At 43.7% G+C, this 23,222-nt stretch overlaps 1 protein-coding gene and 1 long non-coding RNA gene across 3 annotated transcripts in view; both read left to right on the top strand.

Moving 5' to 3' along the window:
• Positions 1-23,222, top strand: part of LOC310754412 — a 156,154-nt gene that overhangs the window by 68,023 nt on the left and 64,909 nt on the right. The window lies entirely within an intron of this gene.
• Positions 7,331-17,482, top strand: LPAR4 (lysophosphatidic acid receptor 4). Of its 2 annotated transcripts, XM_083596081.1 has the most exons (3): positions 7,332-7,695; positions 11,884-11,901; positions 16,032-17,482. In XM_083596081.1, exon 3 carries the CDS (start codon positions 16,172-16,174, stop codon positions 17,216-17,218), a length of 1,047 nt encoding a protein of 348 aa, XP_083452207.1. In that variant the 5' UTR covers positions 7,332-7,695; positions 11,884-11,901; positions 16,032-16,171; the 3' UTR covers positions 17,219-17,482. The 2 variants fall into 2 exon arrangements, with proteins under 2 accessions (XP_083452208.1, XP_083452207.1); XM_083596082.1 differs by lacking the exon at positions 11,884-11,901 and having other exon boundaries at positions 7,331-7,695.

Below are 23,222 nucleotides of genomic sequence, written 5' to 3'. Positions count from 1 at the left end.
CCCTTGTAGGGCAGTGTGTTAGATACCCTAACCTAGACTGTAGCATTGGCAGAGGAGAGTGGCAAGTACCAGTATCTGATTTGAGGTCACCTGATGCAGTCAACTTGTTGAAGCTAAGCAGGTCCAGGTTTCGTCAGTTCCTGGGTGTACATCCCCTTGAGTTCCATGATGGATGATGAAGGGTAACATATAAAAGTACCAAACCAACTAATAAATAGGGGTTAGTTCAGTATTTGTTATGACCCGTCCTTTCATCTCACTGGTTCCAGAGCAGGATACCATCTTTGCCAATTCCAATACGAACTGACCTGATAACACACCTCCCAGACTAATGTGAGATTTAGGAAGTTGTTTGAAAAACCACTGGGGTTTTTCACTTCTCCGAATGTGGCAATGCAGTTCTTGGCTTTAAAAACAGTATTAAAATACTTTCAAAATTGAATTAAAATACATTTTAAAAATTCAGATGTTAAGAGAAAATACCTTGTTAAATACATATTTCCATGCAAATTTTTGTGCAGATTTTTAAAAATAATGATAATCACTGATCAGCGTGGAAATGGCTTATGAGTGAAAGCATGCAAAAGTGGCACTGATTGGAAATAAATAGTTCTATTCATTCCTAATAATCAACATGGAAAAGGCAAAGCACTTCTCCTGTTTAGTGTTGCTTAGATTGCTGGCTTGAACCAAGTGCGTGGGATCCTAGTCTAAGCACTTTTTCTGTATTGCTATTTCGCAGGCTGTTTCTTCCAGGCAGCTATATGCTTGCTCTTATCTTTGGTTTGCTTGATCTGCAGCATCACAGAGTACAGCTTGGAACATAGATTGAATGCTAGCTTTGAAGCAAAAATCTTCACTCTCCTTTGCCAGGCTTTTGAATGCACAAGGCTACAAGGTTGTTCTGACCTAAGCCAGGTTCTTACAATCTAAACTTCAGGCGCAACCCAAGATATTTTGCTGCCTCAGATAAATGACCAGATGGTGCCTTTGCTGGTGGCAAGGAATAGGAGAATTACTGAATGCCAAGATCCAGATTTGGGGGAAGTACTCTTTGGTGAGAGAATCCCAGCAGAGATTTGAAATCACAAATTATGCAGCAAAGTACAGTGGTACCTCAGGTTACAGACGCTTCAGGTTACAGACTCCGCTAACCCAGAAATAGTACCTCAGGTTAAGAACTTTACTTCAGGATGAGAACAGAAATCATGCGGCGGCGACGCAGTGGCAGTGGGAGGCCCCATTAGCTAAAGTGGTACCTCAGGTTAAGAACAGTTTCATGTTAAGAATGGACCTCCAGAACGAATAAAGGTCTTAACCCAAGGTACCACTGTAAAAAAGTTGGGGAAGCGGTTGGCGCTGTGGGTTAAACCACAGAGCCTAGGACTTGCCAATCAGAAGGTCGGCGAGTCCCCGTGATCCCCGTGAGCTCCCGTTGCTCGGTCCTTGGTCCCGCCAACCTAGCAGTTCGAAAGCACATCAAAGCGCAAGTAGATAAATAGGTACCGCTCCGGTGGGAAGGTAAACGGCATTTCCGTGTGCGGCTCTGGTTTGCCAGAAGCGGCTTAGTCATGCTGGCCACATGACCCGGAAGCTGTACACCGGCTCCCTCGGCCAATAAAGCGAGATGAGCGCCGCAACCCCAGAGTCGGCCACGACTGGACCTAATAGTCAGAGGTCCCTTTACCTTTACCTTTACCTTTACCACTGTAAAGGAAATACAGTGGTACCTCGGGTTAATTACTTAATTCGTTCTGGAGGTCCGTTCTTAACCTGGGTTAGCAGAGTCTGTAACCTGAAGCGTCTGTAACCCGAGGTACTACTGTATAGAATGTTAGGCCTTTAAAATATGCCCTTGTGGGTTTCACAACTTCTGTCTTCCCTTAGGATAGAAAGAGACCACATGTATATAATTTATTAAAAAAATTATTCTAAACAATTAAATTCATTAGCAGGATTGATTTAAAATTTGTATTTAATATTTTGAACTAAGGGATATTTAAGGATTTATTAAAAGTTGGAATTCCAAAGGAGATGCAGGGGGTGGGGAATTATAACATAAGGACCCACAAAAGTGGGGAGGGAAGTCAAAGGAGATATATGTATTGTTTTCTGATTGCTGCTTGATTATCATCTTCCAAAGCGACTACTCTATTCCTAACCTAAGAACGGAAAGTGAAATACTGGTGGACAACAAGAGGTTTGAAGATCCTCTCAAGGCATATCTTTTAAAAAATGTACTATAAGCACTGATAACTGGGAAACAATTGGAGGAAGGCACATTTGGCAAGCCCTCACCGTGATCAACTCCCGCCCAGAAACCTATGTCCCCACTGTGGAAGGATTTGTGGATCCAGAATTGACCTCCACAGTCACTTACGGACTCACTGTTAAAACCGTGTTCATGGAAGACAATCTTACTCAGCTATAAGTGATCACCAAAGAAGAAGAAGCCTGTAAAAGAAAAAAGTGCTATTTTTGCTGCTGCATTATGTGTGAAACAGAATACCATCTTCTTTTTGTTATCAGTACAACAGCAGTAACCTAAAGGCTAATTCTGCTGATAGTCAGCCAGCCAAGAGTGTGGTGATGTGCACAGCAACCAGTCACAATGGCATTATCCTTGCTGTGGTGTCCTGATTGGCTGTGTAGTTCTGACGGAGTTTTCTCCTGTACGTTTCATTGTTGAATATCTTCCTGCTATGAACAAGGCCTTCAAAAAAGGCAAAAGCCCTGTTTACTTCTTCTCATATTATATACTGTGTTTACTCATTTTCTCATTAAAGTATTATCAGTTTCTCTCCCCGCCCAGACTCTCATCTGTGGTATTCAAGTCAGTCTGCTAAGTCCATTACCTTATTTGGTGGGTTGCATTGCGGCCAGACCCTGGGCCCTGCATGACCCAGCCAAGGGCTGGAGACTGTCCCACTCCCTGCCGTTGCCTCCCTGCGCCATTGGCTCAAGGAGTGGGCCTCGCCAATGATTCAGCACCGACAGGGGCGTGTCCACAGGGAATTTAAACTCCAGTGTGGCAGGGAGGCCATCCTCTCATGCCCTTCACCGTATCTCCCACCCACCTCGCCCTCTTTTTCTGCTTTGATGAGTTACGACCTTGCTATGGACTAATCATCAGTCGCCATATTGTTGGGAATTCTTCCACTTGGCAAATTGGCACCGTCCATTTGGTTTTCACCTACCTCGTAGCAATCGTCACAACTTTTGTGAGGTTAGGCATTGGGTAAGCTTTTGTTTGGATGGAGGGGAGGTTGTAGCCTTCGCTGTCCCTCCTCAGTAAGGGTATCCTGTTAAAGGGACCCGGGGGTGTGGATTCTGTCCGATGCCTGGATATGGGCTAGGGCCATGCCATTACCCCAACGGGGACCCCTAGGGATGCTCCTAGTCTTAGGGCTCCCCCTGTTGGTGGCTTAGCCATAGTTGGACTCCCAACAGCTGGGAGGGGGTTGAGATATAGTCTGGCTTCACCCAATGCCTAAGCCAAATCGCTCACATCTGTAACCAATAAAGTGGCCTATTTGAACCCATAAACCAAAAATTTGCTTGTTCGTGTGTTTTATTTATCCATTAGGGGATTGTGGGTCACGGGGCCTTGGCACACAACACTTCGTACTGGGCACAGTAACTTAGCAAGTAAAGCTTTCTCAGTGTTTTATCTCCATGCCAGCAAACATATCAACAGGGGCTATTCTGTATGTCAAAGACAGGGCAGAGTCAGGTGTTGTTGTTATTTTTTTTAAAAAAGTGACTAGCCTAAAAAAAGTTAAGATCCAGTGTGGCAAGATGGTTAAAGTATCCTTGTCCTACATGATGTTCTCCATGTTTTGAACTCCAACTCCCATCACTCCCAGCCAGCATGGGAGCTGTAATCCAAAACATCTGGAAGGTACCAGGTTGGGAAAACTGGCTGAATGTCAGACTAAAACTGGGGAAACCTAGATTCAAATCCACCCCGTGTGTGTGTGTGTGTGTGTGTGTGTGTTTATCCTCACAACAACCTTGTAGGCTGAAGTGAGGAGGGGAAATATGCATGCCTCCTTGAGTAACCTGGAAGAAAGGCGGGGTAAAATAAATAAGGCTGGAAAGTGTTGCCTTGCAATTTATTCATTCATTCATTAATTCCACTAGGGCAGATCCACATACCTTCCAACATTTCTCCGATGAAAATACAGACACCCTATTCCATACCCTCCAACATTTCTCTGATGAAACTATGGACATCCTGTTAGTTCCCATTGAAATCAGTGGATCTTCAATTAGTTGCAACTACTTCTTTACATTGATTTCAATGAGAAGATAACAGTACTATGCTAATCATATAGTGTGGTTTACTCCCAGGTAAGTGCAGCTAAAACAGAAGCATAACTTACTTGGATCCAATCCACTATATTTATAAAACACTTTCCTGAAACAAATAATTATGTTTAAGTGTTACCACAATGAAAATCATTATCATCATCACCATCACAGTAAAAACACACAAAAAAGCACAATACCAAAAAAATAATAATACATTGGTGATATACACAATTAAAACTTAACTGGGAAACTTTCCCACCCCAGAAAAAAAACTAACCCTATTAACGTTATGTTTAAATGCAATTAGATAAATAGTTTGGCAGATCTTTGTGGGGTGGAATATAAATACCTCATTATAAATGGTTCTGAATTTATGTATGACCACTTTTAATTTTAAAGATAATCTGTGTTCGTTAATTTTGCTGTGTTAGATGTGCATTCTGTAGTTGATCTCCTTTGTAATGTTTTATTTGGAAACCTTTAAGATCGTATTTATGGCTGTTGGCAGATTCCTTCTTAATGTCAAATATGCCAGTCAGTAAAACCTACATGGCTACACAGGCACAGAAAATAATATGGTGCAGACTTTTTAGGACTGTACCGCTTCAAAATGCTGATGAGATGTCAGAAGCCTGAATGTAGAAAAGTACAGTGGTACCACAGGTTAAGTACTTAATTCGTTCCGGAGGTCCGTTCTTAACCTGAAACTGTTCTTAACCTGAAGCACCACTTTAGCTAATGGGGCCTCCTGCTGCTGCCGCACCGTTGGAGCACGATTTCTGTTCTCATCCTGAAGCAAAGTTCTTAACCTGAAGCACTATTTCTGGGTTAGCGGAGTCTGTAACCTGAAGTGTAAGTAACCTGAAGCGTATGTAACCTGAAGCGTATGTAACCCGAGGTACCACTGTAGTAAGAAAGCCATGGAGGTTTGTCCATTAAAGTGAATGGGCTGCTGCCCCACCAACCCTACTGTGCCCTCAGCTAGAGCCCACCTGTCTGGCTCTCATACTTGCAACAACCCAAAGGAATAGTGCTGCCTGTCGGCTTTGTCCTTCACATTCTTTCATTATTCCCTAGCAGAGCTCAGCAGGGGGGAGAATGGGGACAAAGCTAGAATTATTTCCCCTGCTGGCTCTCTGGCTCCATCTACTGTCAGTCTCCTTGCTTTCTGACCTAGCAGACCCAATAGGTACCACAGGCAAAAGCAGCAGCAGCTGGAAATGATCTCACCAACATGCCACATTTTAGGTATTTTCAGAACCCACTTGAGATATGCAACTCCCTTCAAGCAGTCTGGAGTGGTATATCCAATACTTCGCATAGGTGGATTAAGCCTCCTAGGTGTGAACACAGCTAGTTCACTCAGCCATCTAAAAGTGAAATGGGTCTGGAGAGGTTAAATGCCATGCAGCTCAAATTACTGTCCCTAGCTGTGGCAGTCACAGCAAAGTCGCCATTCATAACTTGCCAGAAAACGTACGCCTCCCCATGCTCATGATGCCATGTGAATAGGCTATGTTCTTCAGCCATGTATTCAAAATCTCACCAAACCTCCACTATAAATTGGAAAGCTCAGGAGAACTTCCTTGCAGGCTATCAATGAATGATTAATACAGTTTATAGAAAACGATGTTCATTTACGGGACTGAGACACAAGGGACGAGCCAATCTATGTGGGGTTGTGTTTTTCCTTTCTTTCTTTCTTTCTTTCTTTTTACAAGTGAGCTAATGCTGCTGTTAGATTCAGGAAACTGCTTGAGTCCACTGGATAGGAGCCACTGGGCTGCAGCTAGGCGCTGTATGGCAAGGGCACACAGAGCCTGTAGAAGAGAAACAGAAAGGGCTGTTTGTTTGCTTGTGTGGTGCTCCTGCTCCCCCCCTCCTGCCCCCACAGTGGAAGGAACTGAGTAATCTTCAGTGGGTTGTTTACATTCTGGGGTGAGGGGTGACAGCTGTAGGGAGAAGAAAAGCGTTCCTTTTCCTATTAAAATTTGACCCCATTGGCTAAAATTCACCCCTTCTGGATAATAGAAGTTTCAGTTGATTAAACCACAGATTCAGCTGATTATAGCACACAGCCCTCGTTTTTTCATTCATTCTCTGTAGTCTGTGGGTTGACCCATTTGCAAAGGGTTGGACATGACAAGAGGTGTACAAGTGCACAGTAGCCAGACAGAATGAAGGTTTTCTTTGCCTTTCATAATACTAGAACCTGGTATTATCCAATGAATCTCCTACAGTGGGAAGATTCAGGACAGACAAAAGGAAGTATTCACCCCCCCCCCCCAGCACATGGTTAAGCTATGTAACTTGCTGTGACAAGATGCAGTGACTTCAGAATATTAGAAGAGCTTTCCTGAATCAGACCAAAGGCCCATCTAGTCCAGCTATCATGTTATCTTGCAGTGGTCAAGAGAAATCTGAAAGCAGGACCTGAGCGCCACAGAACTCTTCCCCACGCGCAATTCCCCACTGGGATTCAGAGCGACCATGGTTAGTTGCCACTTGAAGGCTTAACCTCCATTAATTTGCCCAAACCTGCTGAATCCGTCTAATCCCCTTCTAAACTCAGAATTACAATATCAAACTGCAAGGCTCTTTCAGTCTGCTCTTCTGTAAGTTTCCAACAACCCGTTCCTTCCACATTCGAATAATCAAACCCGATGCGACTCTTTTGTTATTCAAGTCTCTAGCAAGGACTCCCCTGCCAGCAGCCCCTCTCTCCGACTGCATCGCCCACCACCCTTTCGCACAGGAAGCGACCCCTCCTCCATTGTCAAAATCGGACCTTTTGAAACTCAGCTCGTCCTTGCCTGGGAAAGCAGAACCCCCTCCTTTCTCTGACCAAAAAGGCTTTCCGAAAGAGAGAGCTCCCACCCGCTTGCAGCCATTGGCCACCTCATGGGAACCCAAAGGACGGGGCGGAGTCCTGGGCTGCTTAGAACTGCTCGCCATCCAATCAGAAATGCATTCTATTGGGAGATTGTTCCCCCTGCCCTCCCCCTGCTTCTCCGCGCGCACGACGCTCACAACTCCTGCCCAGGGATTGGAAGCGCGGCGCAAGAGCCCATCTCCAAAGAGGAGGTTTCGCCGCCCGCCGCCAGCCCTTTAAACAAAGGCTTGGAGGGTTTGCTCAGCGAGCGCCTCTGCCTGCTTCTCTGCTTTTGAGCATAATCTGTGCGTTTCTGGAAGGCGCAAATAGTTTTGTTTTTGTTTGTTTTGGGGGTCCAGCTCCAAAGTGTCACCGAAACAACATGGAACAGATCTGTGTATTGCAACGCCGGGCGGCAGGAAGCTTCTAACTCGGACCTACAGCCTGACTGGATCTGGAAGTAGTCAGTGGCGCTGATCACCCCACCTTGGGAAGGTGGTCTTTGCTGTGTAAGTTGACTTTTCCGTTTGTTTCTTTGAATTCATTGTTAAATTCGCCTTTTAAAAAAAACGTGACCAGATTTCTAGTACGTCGCCTACAGAGGTGAAGAAGCGCCTTTAATAACAAACGAATAAAATCTCTGCTCACCACCACTGTCCTTTTCCTATGATTTCAAACATTTTCTAGTGAGGCCTGATCCGGTGTGTGTCACACAGCGTGATCCTAGGCATATCTACTCAGAAGTAAGTTCTGTTGAGTTCAATGGGGTGTGCAACAAGGTACGGTAAGTGCGGCATCAGACGATCATTTCCAGCCACACCTTTCTGGCGATAAGCCCCTCTGATCTCGGCGGTACTTACTTCTGAGTAGACATGCCAAGGATTCTGATCTAAGGCTCCTGAAACCGATAAGACGACTAATTTATTTCGGCAGGGGTCGTGGTGGGTGTAATCTTTCTGCTTTCATGTCTGAGACTTTTAAGCAACAGTTTTTATAGGAGGCCCACGAATCTTCTCAGCTTGATGTAGCAAAACAAAACTGCCTTTCTTTTTTCTTTTGAGAGTGCTTTTAGTTCCAAAGTTTCTGCAAATCTGTGTTTGCTCGCAATAAAAAGATACCACAGTGCACGTTTTCTGATTGTGATCATTGAATGGGGCTTCAGTCATCACACCACACCCCCATAGCCTCCTTCTCTTTAAATCCCATTAAATATTCTTTTTCTGTTTTTTAAAAATGGAAGTTTGATATATTGCCCTCCACACTTGTTGACTGCTTTACATTTCTGCATTTTTAGTGTAAGTTGGCACAAACACCTACATTTACATAGTGCTTTGGCCATCTTCTCTCCAGCTAAAATGCTAAATCCTTTTAGAAAAGCACAAATTTTAGTTTTAACTCCATGGGTCAACATTAAACAGTAGTTTGGGGTGTCTGCGTTTTTACATTTTACATTTCAGCACTCCAAAGGCATTCCTGTTATTGCAAAACTTATCTTGTTTTAAATCATATCTTTATTTCTGTGTAAAGTATGATTAAACAGGCAATAGATCTGGACACTTGATTTTTCTTTCATCTGTGAGATTCCACTTAGGTGCGTGATAACAGCTACTATCCAGTGAGTTGTTGTCATTCCAATGGTCAGATAAAATCAGAGTATCATAAAGCACAACTGAAGCAAAAACAAGAGAAATAGAAATGTAATAAATGTAATGTAATGTTTTGAAATGTAATGCTCCTTTATTCCCTAGTAAGTTGTTTAGGACTGCTTAACTTAGGATCCAGCCAGAGTTCTGCCCATTTCTTCATTCATTTTTGGGATTTATATCTTTCCATGTTTGTATTATGAGTGGATTACAGTATTTTATTGTATTACACTGATAATACGAATATTGATAGATACAAACCCCAGAAATGAATGAATGAATGGCTGGATTGTGAGTAAATGTAGCATACAGTAATTATGTATGAAGCCTGAAACTATAATTTACAGAGCTACAGTTCTCAGCACCCTTAACAAACTACAGTTCCCGGGATTCTTTGGGGAAAACCATGTGCTTTGAATGTATGGCGTGGGTTCAACCCAAGTGCAAGACTACCTCCATCAGTTCACAGTTAAGCAACGAGGTGCCAAGTATATTAACAGCAGGTTATGTCCAACTAAGTTCTGCTCAGAACGGACCCATTGAAATTAACTGGCCTAAGCTACTCTGGTCTACTAATTTCAATTTGTCCACTCTATGACTAACATAGAATACAACCCAGAATCCCAAATCTGTCCTGAGTGCCAGATACAAGGAACAAAGATGTGTCCCATCTTGAACTGCTGTGTAGTCTCAAAGCACCTCATCACATGCACAAAGCCTTGATAGATCAAACCAAAGGTTCATCAGGCCCAGAAGTCATATGGTCACAGAAGCCAACCAGACACCCACAAGGAGGTCATGTTGAGAGCAATAGCTCTCTCCCCACTGTTGACCCACAGTACCTGTATTCAGAAGCATGGATCTGAAAGGCTATATTTAACCATTGTGACTAGTGGTCATTGATAGCCTCATTACCAGGCTCCCGTTCCCAAAACACAACAACATGCACACAGCTTTCCATCTGTTTTTGGGTGCTGTTGGGTGATGAATTTGAATTAAGATGGCAGGCTGAACCTTTCAAAACTGCACTGATTTTTTGGCTTAGCATTCCTGAGCGACACCAGCTGGTTATCTATAATGCTGTCAAACTACTGAGCATCAGAAGGGTTATTTCTGCTCAAAGTATGTTGTGTTTAATATAAATAATTTCTCATTGTATATAAATACAATGGATGGTGGAACTAGAAGGATGGGGAAGTTCAGAGTTCAAAATCTGCTCAGGATATCCTCATGTCTGGGTATTCTTCATTGCTTTTCTCCTTAGTTAGTGAACTGCAGGGAATAAAGCAGGAAGCTAACTGGATTGCTCTGGATTGATTTCAGAGCTTGCAGAAATAGCCAAAAACAAGCAAGAAACCCAGATTGATTTCAGAGAATATCTTGGCTTCTTCTTCTGCTTCTAAAGCAGACCTCTTTCCTAGGGGAAGGACCATAGTGCAGTGGTAGATCATCTGGTTTGCATGCAGAGGGTCCCAAGTTCAATCCCAGGCATCTCCAGGTAGTTCTGTGTATGTCCCTTGACTGAAGCCTTAGAGAACGGCTGTCATTCTGTCTATATAATACTGAGCTAGATGGACTTGGTATAAGGTAGCTTTCCTGTGTTCCTAGCTTGTAAGTCACTTGGTAAACTCAGTTGCTTGCCTTTCAGGTGAAGGAATCAAATGCTTTCTCTCTCCTTTAAGAAAAAGGGGGGTGTATTACCATTGCAATGGTCATATTGTATTGAATTTCTATGAACATTCAGTTTTGCTAGTGAGTAGCTGAGCAAGGGCAAATGGTGGAAGATGGATAAGGTTACTTGGCTGTTGTAACTGTCTTTAATTCAGAAGGGTTTAAGGACATAGAATTGACTATCTGCATGGTTACCAATTCCAGATTACCTTAATCTTCAACACACAGAATTCATAGGATAGCTGTGAGTGGCATTAATATTAGACTGTTTGCTTTGGAATTGTTGGCCTTAATGAATGGTTTTGAGAACTATAATGCAGCTTGTAATGGGCAGACCAGACATGAATTTTATCTTGTATTCTGGTGCTGCATAGTTATTTTCTCCCCTAGCTATCTGGAAATGAGTGGGTGGGGGTGGGGGCGATAGAAGCAAGCTGCATCAGAATTGTGGGAAGAAGAAAGATACTTGTTCCCTGATTACTGCTGCCTCCACTTGCCTCCCTGTAAGTTCCTTGGGGCAGAGGTCTGCTGTTCTTGTATTCTGTAAAGCACCATGTATCGTACATTGATGATGATGTGTGTGTGTGTGTTTATATAGTGTGTTTTCTATAGTGTGGGTGTGTGGGTGGGTGTGTAGGGGGGAAGGTTTGGGAAATCGTCAGCCATCTGAAGGATTCATGGGGTATCAGTGTCAATAATGAATTGCATTTTGTTTACCAACTATGTTAAATCGTATTTTTAAAATGTACACATTTTCTATGTGCGCAACAATGCAAATGGCATAATTACCGTAGCAAAGAAAAGAGTCCTTAGTTTAAAGAAATCCCTTAAAAACATAAGAAAAGCCCTGCTGGATCAGACCAAAGAATCATCTAGTACTCCTGCATTATGTTCTCGCAGAAGCCAGCCAGTTAGAAATGGTATAATACTGCTTTAAATGTATAGTGCAGATGTGACCTCTGACTCCCCTTCTGGTGATACTCAACTACTTGAGTTTGGTATTTGAAGGAGTGATTGGACATTTGGAAATCTCCTGTTTGTGTCTCTGTCCTATCTGAAACTGGGGGTGGGAGATGTGGGCTAGGAGAGTTATGTTTGATTTGGTAGGTCACAAACTGTGCATTTTCAGCTTACCAAATTTGCAGATTTTCCTTGGCAAAAGTTTTCCAATCACTCATTGGAACAACAAGGAAATAAAAACAAGTGCAGGTAAGTCCTTAACAAAAGTAGTACAAATGGAATAATGGGCCTTTTTCATCAGTGCACTTGCGGGTAAGAGAGTCCAGATGAGAGTTGTGTGTGGCAAATCTAAGGATGATTTGTCAGCAAGTCCTTTGAGAGCCAGCTTTTCAGTGTAATATTTATTTCCTTTCGAATGCACAGCCTGCAGAAACCAAAAAGGTAAGAGCGGTAGGGCAGCTGGGGTTTGTTTTATATAACTAATGCACATATTTATTCAACTGGACATATGCAAATTTATGTTTTTAGTCTGCATAAATGCAAGTACTCATAAAGCTGAGCCCAAATTTAGATGCATAACCAGAAAGATTGGGAATGCCCCCCCCTTTAAATGAAGCTGTTAAAAAGAAAGAAATAGGCTTATGCATAAAAGGTTTCTTTTTCTTTTATTAAAAATTGCAAGTTCCTGCATTGATCCATTGGGTGAAATACACGCACACAAAAGCAACAGTACTTTTAAAAGGATTGACTGAAAGGTCACAAGGAAATGAGTGAGCATCTTGAGATCATCAGAACACAAGTTTGATTAATCTGAAAAAAATTGATTTTTTTTTTATCCTAATAAGCTATATTCCTCACTGTTGCAGTGTTGCTTTATGGATTTTTGGAGAATAAAGGCTCCATATGCAGCATGTATTATAACACAGTTACATTAAATGGTAGGTTCAAAGAACTGCAGTTTTTTAAGGGTGAAGAAAGTGGTTAGAGGAGACCCCTATTCCCACCACAGAGCTACAGTTTCAGAGTAGTTTTACCACCCCCCTAAAAAAATGCTTATGGGTACTCTCATTTTCCTACTATTGAAATAATGCCCCTCAATGAGGCCAAACTTAGATTCACAAAATGTTTAGGGGTATGCGTCCCCGTGTGTCCCCCCTGAAAAAAGCACTGAGTTTAACAGTCAATCCCTCTTCCCAGGGAAATTTGTGAATTGCAGCTCTTTGAGGTGAAGACAGATCTCCTAACAACTCTCAACACCCTTAAGAAATATAGGTCCCAGGATTTGGTGGGGTGCGGAGGAGCCACGGGTGTTTAAAGGGATATAAAGGTAAAGGTAAAGGGACCCCTGACCATTAGGTCCAGTCGTGACCGACTCTGGGGTTGCGGCGCTCATCTCACTTTATTGGCCGAGGGAGCCAGCGCACAGCTTCCAGGTCATGTGGCCAGCATGACTAAGCCGCTTCTGGCGAACCAGAGCAGCGCACGGAAACACTGTTTACCTTCCTGCCTGAGTGGTACCTATTTATCTACTTGCACTTTGACGTGCTTTTGAACTGCTAGGTTGGCAGGAGCAGGGACCCAGCAACGGGAGCTCACCCCATCACGGGGATTCGAACCGCCGACCTTCTGATCGGCAAGTCCTAGGCTCTGGTTTAACCCACAGCGCCACCTGTGTCCCTTAAAGGGATATAATAGTGCTTTAAATGTAAACAGCAGATGGGACCACGGTCAACAATGGGGGGGTCTTATGATAGTAGGGAACTTGGGTTATATTGAGAGATACATTGAAAGATAGCTTAGTTGGTAGAGCACGAGACTCTTAATCTCAGGGTTGTGGGTCCAAGCCCCACATTGGGTGAAAGATTCCTGCATTGTAGGGAGGGACTAGATGATCCCTGTGGTTCCTTCCAATTGTGTGATCCTCTGAATTATCTGATCACTCAGCTTATCGGCTAAGATGATTCCCTGAGGTCACCCAGTAAGCTTCATGGCTGGCTTGAGCTTGAACCCAGGTCTTTCTAGGTCTTCTCCAATACTGTAATACTATACCATATTGCTGTTAATATCATTATTCCTGTATAGAGCTATCACCCCTCCACTGACGTGAACAATGAATATTTTACAGGTCTATGGAGCTCAACGCCTATAACACCTGACAATTGGCCATTCTGACAAGGGCTGATGGGAGTTGTAGTCCAAAACATCTGATAGCCAAAGGTTGGAGGATGCAGATCAGGCATCGGCAAACTCGGCCCTCCAGATGTTTTGGGACTGCAACTCCCAGCATCCCTGACCACTAGTCCTGTTAGCTTGGGATGATGGGAGTTGTAGTCCCAAAACATCTGGAGGGCCGAGTTTGCCTATGCCTGATGCAGATGTACAGTGTGCATGTCATACATACCATTACAGTAATGTGCACTCTGTACGGTTGGCTGGTGTTCTTGATGCAGCGATGGGAAACCTGTGTCTCACCAACATTTCTGACCATTGGGGGCCGCTGGAACTTTACGAAGGGTCACCAGTTCCCCAACCCTTAATGACAATGAGGCCGAAGGGAGGAGCAGCTTCATAGTTTACAACCCGTACTCATGCAGTGTGATGCTGCGTATTTTTACACAGAGCTATGTCCCTCTGTGTAAATACAGGGACGGGACGCAGGTGGCGCTGTGGGTTAAACCACAGAGCCTAGGACTTGCCGATCAGAAGGTCGGCGGTTCGAATCTCCGTGACGGGGTGAGCTCCCGTTGCTCGGTCCCTGCTCCTGCCAACCTAGCAGTTCGAAAGCATGACAAAGTGCAAGTAGATATTTATCTACTTTATAGATTCATCTACTTTATATTTATAGGTACTGCTCCGGCGGGAAGGTAAATGCTGTTGCCCTGCACTGCTCTGGTTCACCAGAAGCAGCTTAGTCATACTGGCCACATGACCCAGAAGCTGTATGCCGGCTCCCTTGGCCAATAAAGCAAGATGAACGCTGCAACCCCAGAGTTGGTCACGACTGGACCTAATGGTCAGGGGTCCCTTTACCTTTACCTTACCTCAGAACTGAAGCAAAATGGTGTGAATTTTTCCAGAGAACTCTTGAAATTGCCTAAGATTTGCTATTTCTGAAGCCATACAAAAAGAGGAGGAATTTGTCATTTGATGTGGTTCCAGGCTCCTGACTAATGGTTCCTTTTGTCAAAAGCATCCTGGGTCAGATGTTAGATCATGTATTACAACAGGACACACGCCGCTGGAATGTCTGCTGTTTCTCCCACTGCAGATGTTTGTCTCCTGTAGCCATTCTGCAGGGCCCCAAACCACTTCTGCTAGTGATGCCTATTGCGTGCTTTATCTGCATGTGACTTACCTGCCCACCCCAGGGACAAAGATCAAGCTCTGCATCCTTGGATACTTTCGTTTGCCAAAACTGAAGTTTCTATGAGTCCCCTGCTTTCTTTAAGCTGACTCAGACCATTGATCCTTTCAGCGTAATATTCCCAGCACTGTCAGACAGTGTCAGACAGCACGACATGGAGATGACTTTGAGGTTTAACCTGCAAAACATGCTCTTTCCAGCTCGCTGTGGTCCTTCCCCAAATAGAACCAAGTAGTATGTCGGACACCAAATATAATAGAACCTAGAAATGTTCTTTGAAATGACAACTGCTTTAGAAGGCAAAGAGCACACAAGTGTAACAGGAAATACCTGGATTTTTAAAAAATGCACACATGCTATACAGCACAAGGGCCATATTCCCTTCAGGGCAACTTCCCAGGAGTCAGCAGTGGGCAAGGCCAGAGGGAAAAGTGATTGGAGCTACAAATGCAAATTTCATCTTACTACAATAGGCTAACTCACATTCCCCTCTCCATTCTCTATGCAGGCAAGCAAGAGGCATTATCAGAGTTCAAGGATACATTCCAGCCAAGAGCATGTGAAAAACAACATTGAAGGACTGGGTGATTAGGAGTGGTTTGTTGAGGTGATGTGGTTGGAAGACTTCTGAGGGCCAGAGAGAGAGACCAGAAATGTTGATTAGGTTCCCTGCCCAAGGTTCCCTCCTCCTGGAATACAGCATCATTCCCCACACTGTTGTTCTCCAGATATCGCTGGACCACAACACCTGTTGGCCCCAGCCAGCATGTATGCTTGAATCCAACTCATACACAGAGAAAACCCATTGAAATCAATAGACACGACTAATGTAAGTCCATAAATTTCAGTGGGTCTATTCCGAGTATGACTTAGTTGGATTCAGTCCAGAGAGTCTGGCCCCCATCTGCACAATATCATGCCGCTTTAAACAACCATGTCTTCTTCCTCACAAAGAATCCTGGGAGGTGTTGTTTGCTAAGGGTGCTGTGAGTTGTGAGGAGACCTCTATTCCCCTCACAGAATCAGATCCCAGAGTGGTTTAACAGTCAGTCCCTCTTACCAGGGAACTCTTCGAGGAGGAGGAGAGTCTCCTTAGCACCTGTAACTAACTTCCCACGATTATTTGGGGGATGTTTTATATAAATTGGGAGGTACTTAGACTAAGTATTTGAGAACTGATTGCTTTTTCCTTTCTGGCTTTCCCCAGGAGAATGGCACCCATCACACCTGTGTGGCAACAAGCATTCAATCAATATCACTGGAATATGCTCCTTAAGGCGAGCAGGGCTTCCTGACTTTCATTGCATGGGTTCCACTTAATTTGGCTTTGCAAAGTGCAGAGCTGTAATGGGGAATCACAGCAACAACCACACATGCATGACGGATGATTCCTTCAAGTACAACCTCTATGGAGCTGTCTACAGCATGGTGTTCATCCTTGGCTTGATCACCAACTGTGCTTCCTTGTTCGTATTCTGCTGCCGCATCAATATGCGATCTGAGACCACCATTTTCATGACCAACCTGGTGGTCTCCGACTTACTCTTCGTCTTCACTCTTCCATTCAAGATCTTCTACAACTTCAACAGGCACTGGCCCTTTGGAGACCTTTTGTGCAGGATCTCAGGGACAGCCTTCCTGACCAACATCTACGGGAGTATGCTGTTCCTCACATGCATCAGTGTTGACCGCTTCCTCGCCATCGTATACCCGTTCCGATCTCGTACCATTAGGACAAGGAAGAATACAGCGATCGTGTGCATGGGTGTGTGGATTCTCGTCCTCAGCGGAGGGATCTCAGCATCCTTGTTCTCCACCACCAACACTTACAACACTAGTACAACATGCTTTGAAGGCTTTTCCAAAAGCATATGGAAGACCTACTTGTCCAAAATTACAATATTTATTGAAGTGGTTGGCTTTCTTATTCCCTTGCTGCTCAACCTCATTTGTTCATCACTGGTCCTGAGGACCCTCCGGAAACCTGCCACGCTTTCCCAGATTGGCACCAACAAAGAGAAAGTGCTGAAGATGATTGTTGTACATTTGGCCATCTTCCTGGTGTGTTTTGTGCCTTACAACTCCATCCTTTTCTTGTATGCCCTCGTGCGTTCTCAGGCCATAGCAAATTGTTTCTTGGAGAGATTTGCAAGGACATTCTATCCAATCACGCTGTGCATCGCCACTCTGAACTGCTGCTTTGACCCTTTCATCTACTACTTCACATCAGAGTCTTTCCAGAAATCTTTCTACATAACCCCCCACCTCAAAACTGACTCTCTTTTCAAAACTGAAACTCCCTTAACAAAAATTGCGCTACCGGTGATGCAGGATGAGATGAGCGACCAAGCCATTACAAAGGGGGGAGAACTGACATCAGAATCAAATTTCTGAGTCTGAGATTTTTGCACTGACAGGAGGCTGAGAATTGGACTTCAGAGGAAACTCTACATAACTCACTGTCTGGGTGAAGGGAATGGGGATGAGAGTTGAGAACCACAGGGAAGCGTTTTATATATGTGTGTATACGTATGTACGCAGCCAGTTGGGTGCTCATTCTGCCTTCAGAAACCTTCTCATCATATCTTAACTCAAATAACACTGTCATTTTGTATGATTTGCTTTTGAAGCTATGAAATAATAAAATATTTCACTTTACCTTGGAGTTGTTTTTTTAAAAACTACAGCTGATTATTTTTGTTATTTGAGGTTCATGCACAATTTCCAAAATTTGGCATTCCAGTAAGTTATTTTTCTATGTATTTCTTGCCTTCCAAGGAGTCTTGCTTTGAATCTCCACTGATTTTGCCACTAGTGAAAGGGCTCTGAAGCATCCTCTGGTGGCATCAAAGGGCAGTGTGAAATATATGGGGGAAGGTGTCCTTTCAGGTTCTCCCAGCAGTGCCAGTTGGTTGGAGGAACTGGTCATTACTCAGCATCGGAATGGTTTAGGAAAGGACCCAAATAGGTTTCTTGGTGGTTTGCAAGTATTAAACACAAGTACACAAGCATTAAAATTAAAGATACATCTGTATATTATTACCTCCACATTAATTAATATGCTACTATCCTGCCCTTTTTTTCAGTCTGGAGCACAATTTCATGAAGAGCAACAAAAGACAACCAGTTAAAGACATAATTAAACCAGATAATCAAATAGCATATCATAAGAAGCAACAACAATATCTGCTACTCAAAAAATAATTATAGCAGGATAAGTGAGCTCATGGTGCATTTGAATCGGGGTCTTCTTGCACTGCAGGTGCAAGAATATACAGATATCCCCAGGATGGGCATGTCCCAACAGCAATTCTTCCCTCTGCTCACATTACTCAAATTCTTACAATTATCTCTTTGTTTGTTTTACTCAAACCTGAACATTTCACATTCGACCTACAGAGGTTAAATCTGAGGGTGCTTGGGAGGAATGTGAGAAATATTCCTGTGATTTTTGAAGCCTTACCCCTCTCACACTCTCTGAGTTTGGTTGGGGACATACTGGTCATAAAGTTTTAAATCCCAAAAGTAAATTATTGTGAAATAATTTTGCAATTTAATATACTTTTCTATTTTTTCTAGAAAAAGAGGTGCCGGAACTCACCATGAACACCTCCCTCGTTCTCTTAGAATGGCAATGGCACTCACCTGAGAGGTGCCGGTGCCAAGGTCTGAGTTCCAGCTGGAAAAAAAGCCCTGAATAACAGTACTAAATTTTGGGTGAATTGTGCCTAGTTTCTTCTTTTCTAAGGTGGTAAGGTCAAAGGGAAGAGGCTAGACAAAGAATGATCCAAGAAGTCCTCAATGGCAGAATAGGCAGGTGATAACAAGTGGTATGTTACAACTGCCTAGTTTACAAGAGGAAAGGCCCAAGAAGATTCTTTGCACGGAGTTAGGTCAAGGACCCATTTGTCTTTGGTGCTGCCCCTTCTAGAAAGCCAATGGTTCTCCAGAGCCCAGGCTGAGAACTGACTCAGCCCTGCTCCATAGAGCAGTGGGGATGGGGAACCTGTGGCTTTCCAAATATTTTTGGACTTCAGGTCCCATCAGCCCTAGCCCGCATGGCCAATGGTTAGGGATGGTGTGAATTCCTAGTCCAATGACACCGGGATGGCTGCAGTTTCCCCATTCCTGTCTTAAAGGATACCGGCAGCTTACACAGGAGCTATGTTCCGGGGCCCTGCATGTGTAAGTGAAATTGCACAAAATGGAGAACACCCTCTAAATAGCCTTTAAACACCCTTTCTGGTGTGCTCTCTCCAAACCAGACCAAAAATATTGTACCAAAAAATATCCATGACTAGCGTTGAAGCTCTGGGATTGGCAGAAGGCTGGAGGATGTGCAGGAAAGCGGCAGCGACGGGAGCTGCTATGCTACCCCGCAAATCAGCTGTTAGGCGGGGAGGCTGAGCAGCCTAAAGAAAGCTCCACTGCGTCTCAGGTCTCTTCAGGGCTTCCTCTACCCTTTCTGATATCCTCTTCGGGCTCCAGGGAGGGGAGGGCCTCCTTGTGAGCCCCAAGGACTCTCCAGCTCTCCTGATATTTCTGGATTTGAAATGAATTATTTAATTATCTCCCAGCACCACACGTATACACAGTCAAAACTGAGTCGACTATGCGTAAGTGGGGGGGGGGGGGTACCTGCATACAGGAAGCAGGGCTGGAGCAGATCTCTGCCTGGGACAACGGAGAACCAAAAGTAAAAATTTTAACTGGAGGTATCTGAGACTGTATTTGGGAGAATTTGTACATGGAAAGCATGTGTTCTCATCACTGAGCTATGTCTATCACCTCAAAGGCAGGGAGCTGGGACTCTGGGTGTACATATGATACCTGTTTTCATTATAGTCTTTGAAGTTACCAAGGAATCCTTGCCGGTAGCAAAGACCTCTGTGTTCACACCGAAGTGTACTACCCTGCCTTGCCAGCACAGCTGGTTTAGTAAGCAGTATAATAATGCAGTTGTTGTTAAATGTTGTGTTTACTTCGTTGCAAACCAACCTGAAAATTATTATAGGACAGCATGGTAATACTTTTAATTAAAATATGTAAATGAACAACATATAAAGCATATTGCCACAGAATTTTATTTTATTTTAAATAGCATGCATTTCATTTTATCCACACCACTGCTTGCCCGGCTGCTTTTCCCTGGGAAAAAGAGACCCTTTCCCCCAGCTGGAAAAGCTGTGCATGTTATGTGAATGTGTTCATATGATGATGCATCTTTAGCCATGCTTATGCTTTAAATAGGTTCTAAGTCACTTGGAGAGCTTTTGTGTCACAAGCAAGGGACAAGTTCATTCATTAATAATGACCATAGTAGTAGTAGTAGTAGTAGTAGTAGTAGTAGTAGTAAGGCAACTTCCCCCACACCATCCAGCTGATTGGAATTGTAACCTAAATCAGCTGAAGGGTGTCAGGTTGGAGGAGGACGACAAAACCCTACTGGCTCTCAGGCTACATTTGTACCATACATTTAAAGCATTCTTGTGGCACTTTAAACAATCATGGCTTCCCCCAAAGGATTCTGGGAGTTCCTAGCAACTCTCAGCACCCTTAACAAACTACAGTTCCCAGAATTCTTTGGGGGGAGCCATGCCTGTTTAAAGCAGCATTGTAGTGCTTTAAATGTATGCTGTGAATGTCACCTCAGCAAATTTTAAACTCTCATTCCTAGAACTGAACAAGCCTGGAAGCAGAAGTCAATCGCTCCCATTCTCAATTGCCTTGAAAGTGTTTGGCAGCAGTGAAGCCTATAGATTTACTGTAGGTAGGAAAAGCTTGAGAATTATCCCTGGTGGTTTTATCACAGGCAAAACCTAAATGGAAACTGCAGTTCAACCCTGAATGGGAGGAAACAAAAAGACCAAGGATTTCACCCAGCTAAGTCCTCCTCAGGGTAGACCAATGTAAATCAGTGGGTCTACTTAATTGCAGTGGGTCTGCTCTGAGTAGGGCTTGGTTGGATGCATCCCTTATGCCACCACTCTCTGTGTATAAATCCCACTGTTAAATAGCCTTTCCACACACACACCCCTCTCTTCTTTTCATGCATATGTGATTCTTGAGTTACATGCCAAAGCTTGAGCTCTTCTGGTGCCAAAACCCTGTTCTGAGTTAATGAAAGTAGCAAAGCTGCTCTAAATGTACAGAAAAAGCAGAGCGCCTAGTAGGCCAAAGTTGAAAGTAAAGAAGAGGGAGGGAGGGAGGGGTGTCTGCATTGCACATGATTCCAGAGAGTTTCATGTTCTCCTAGCAGACACCTTGACAGGTTTGGGGGTGTGTTTTTTTGTGTGTTTTTTAAAGGGGTGTGTTTCTTTCATGCCCTTGGAACAAACCACAGTCTAGTCTTCTTAATGGAAAGTTGAAAGTAAGGAAGGAAAATTGGTTTGCAACTGGATCGTCTCCAGGATGCTCATACATAAGCTGTCTCTAACCTGAGCATAATGCTTCCTCTTTCTCCCTCTCTCTCTTTTGGAGGGCAACTCACTGCCAAAGCTTACAACCTTTCTGTTTGCAGTTTGGCAAGCCAAGAGCTGTGGTCAGTTTTCTCACGTAAAATGCAAGGCTGTCATTGTTTGCCAAAAGCTGTAAACCTAGATGGTGGGGGTTTTTTGTTTTTGTTTTTTTAAAAAAAGGTAATTTAACACCTTTGCACTATAGATTTATCTAGAGATCATTTGCTAAGATGGAGATTTACAAATGGCAAGACGTACGTGTACGTGTGTGTGTGTGTGTGTGTGTGTGTGTGTGTGTTGAGAGGAATGCATATGTATGTTTGCTCTGTGTGTGTTTGTGTGTGTACAAATAACCAATTATGCATTCATAGCAAGAGGGGGAAAGCTTAGGAAAATGGATTCACAGTTTGGGCAGCTTGCAGAAAACTGGGTCCCCCCACTTTCTCTAACAAAGAACTATTGTTAGCAAAATGGGCAAAAACAGAAACATTAGTTTAAGTGCACAAGTGCACAGTGAGAGTGATGTGTTTATATAGTTCTGCAGTAACTGCTGAGAAGAGAAAATTGAGAGAAAACGCTCAGGGAGTTTCGGAACATTTTGTTTGCTTTATACTTTTATTCATTAAGGTTTTACATAATTTTATTCAGATTTGCATAAATTCATTTTATTGCATCCCATTTCACTTTAATATTTGCTAAAATAGGAACTTTCCTCCCCCCCCTTTTTATAGGGACATGTCTGCCAAGAAAATTGACATCTTAAACTTAAGATGTTTCTGAGATAACTATTGATGCCACCCTGTGTAGCTTTCGCACTGTTACAAGCTTATGATGGTCTGATGACTAGATACAAGTTAATGAATCTGATTCTGTGTAGCTGAATCCTGAAAGAGGCAGGACATCAAGAAAAAACAAGTTCTGATGTGGTGCTCCTTGGTTGACCCAAATCAGCCCAGTTTGACTCAGGAGCTGAGATTTAGCTGGATCCAGAACACACACACCAGACTATTGTCTATCCAAAATGGAACCATTTGTGCACAAAGGAGGTATATCAGCAAGCTCAGGGAAATATCAAGCTTCACAGTGGGGAACAACTGTGCAGTGGGAAGCCTGGCAAGCCAATGCCCTGCTTTGAGGGGTACATTAACGGCGCCCTGCAATCCCAACACCACTTTGCAAGACTTGCAAAAGCGGTGTGGGGTTGGCAGGATGCATGTCTGCTGTGTCCTCTCAGCACCCTCCAGCTGGAGGGTGGCTGAGAAGGACACAACAGCTCATGGCACCCTGCCAGCTCTGCAGGATTGGAAGGGCATTGTGAGGAATGCACCTCCCCCCCAAAAAATAGCCTCTGGGGCACCACCACCCCTGCCCCCCCCACACTATACCTCTGGCTGGAGGGGAATGACAAACTGAGGAGGTGGGGGTGGGAGGGATGAAGTTCAATGAAGAATTCTGAAAAAGGACATGTCTGGCTGGAACCCTGAACAGGAGCACTCCATACTGCAACATTTTGTTGCAGGTCATACCCATGGAATTTGGTGGCTAAGCAAGACCAGATTTGTGTTTTGCTGAAGGATATGAAAGGTGGTATGTAGTGATGGAGGAAGTCACCACTCTCGTAATATACAAACTGGGTCTTAGCCATGTATGGCATTTAGCTGTTACTCAGAAGTTACATATATGTATATTATAGAATTGGAACAGAATCTCCAGACAAAGAACTGTGTCAATATGAATTGAAAGCTTCGTTTTAAATTGAATCAAAAGGAGGATGTTAGTCAGAATGGCTGGCCCTGAACTTGTTCTGTTGATAGTTTCCAAAACAGCAGCATAAACAATGCAAGCAAGACACACCACACATAAGCAACCCCCCCCTCCATTTGCGTGAGTAGCATTTCCTGGAAAGCAGGGGTGCAATTTCTTTCTTGTTCCATTTTCTG

Source organism: Podarcis filfolensis (genome assembly GCF_964270895.1).
Source record: "Podarcis filfolensis genome assembly, chromosome: Z".
NCBI lineage: Eukaryota > Metazoa > Chordata > Lepidosauria > Squamata > Lacertidae > Podarcis > Podarcis filfolensis.
The sequence above is the reverse complement of the archived record's forward strand: the minus strand, read 5'-3'. Positions and strand labels throughout refer to the sequence as shown.

Excerpts from the sequence above, each read along its gene's own strand:
- LPAR4 (XM_083596082.1), top strand. The coding sequence starts at position 16,172 with ATGGGGAATCACAGCAACAACCACACATGCATGACGGATGATTCCTTC.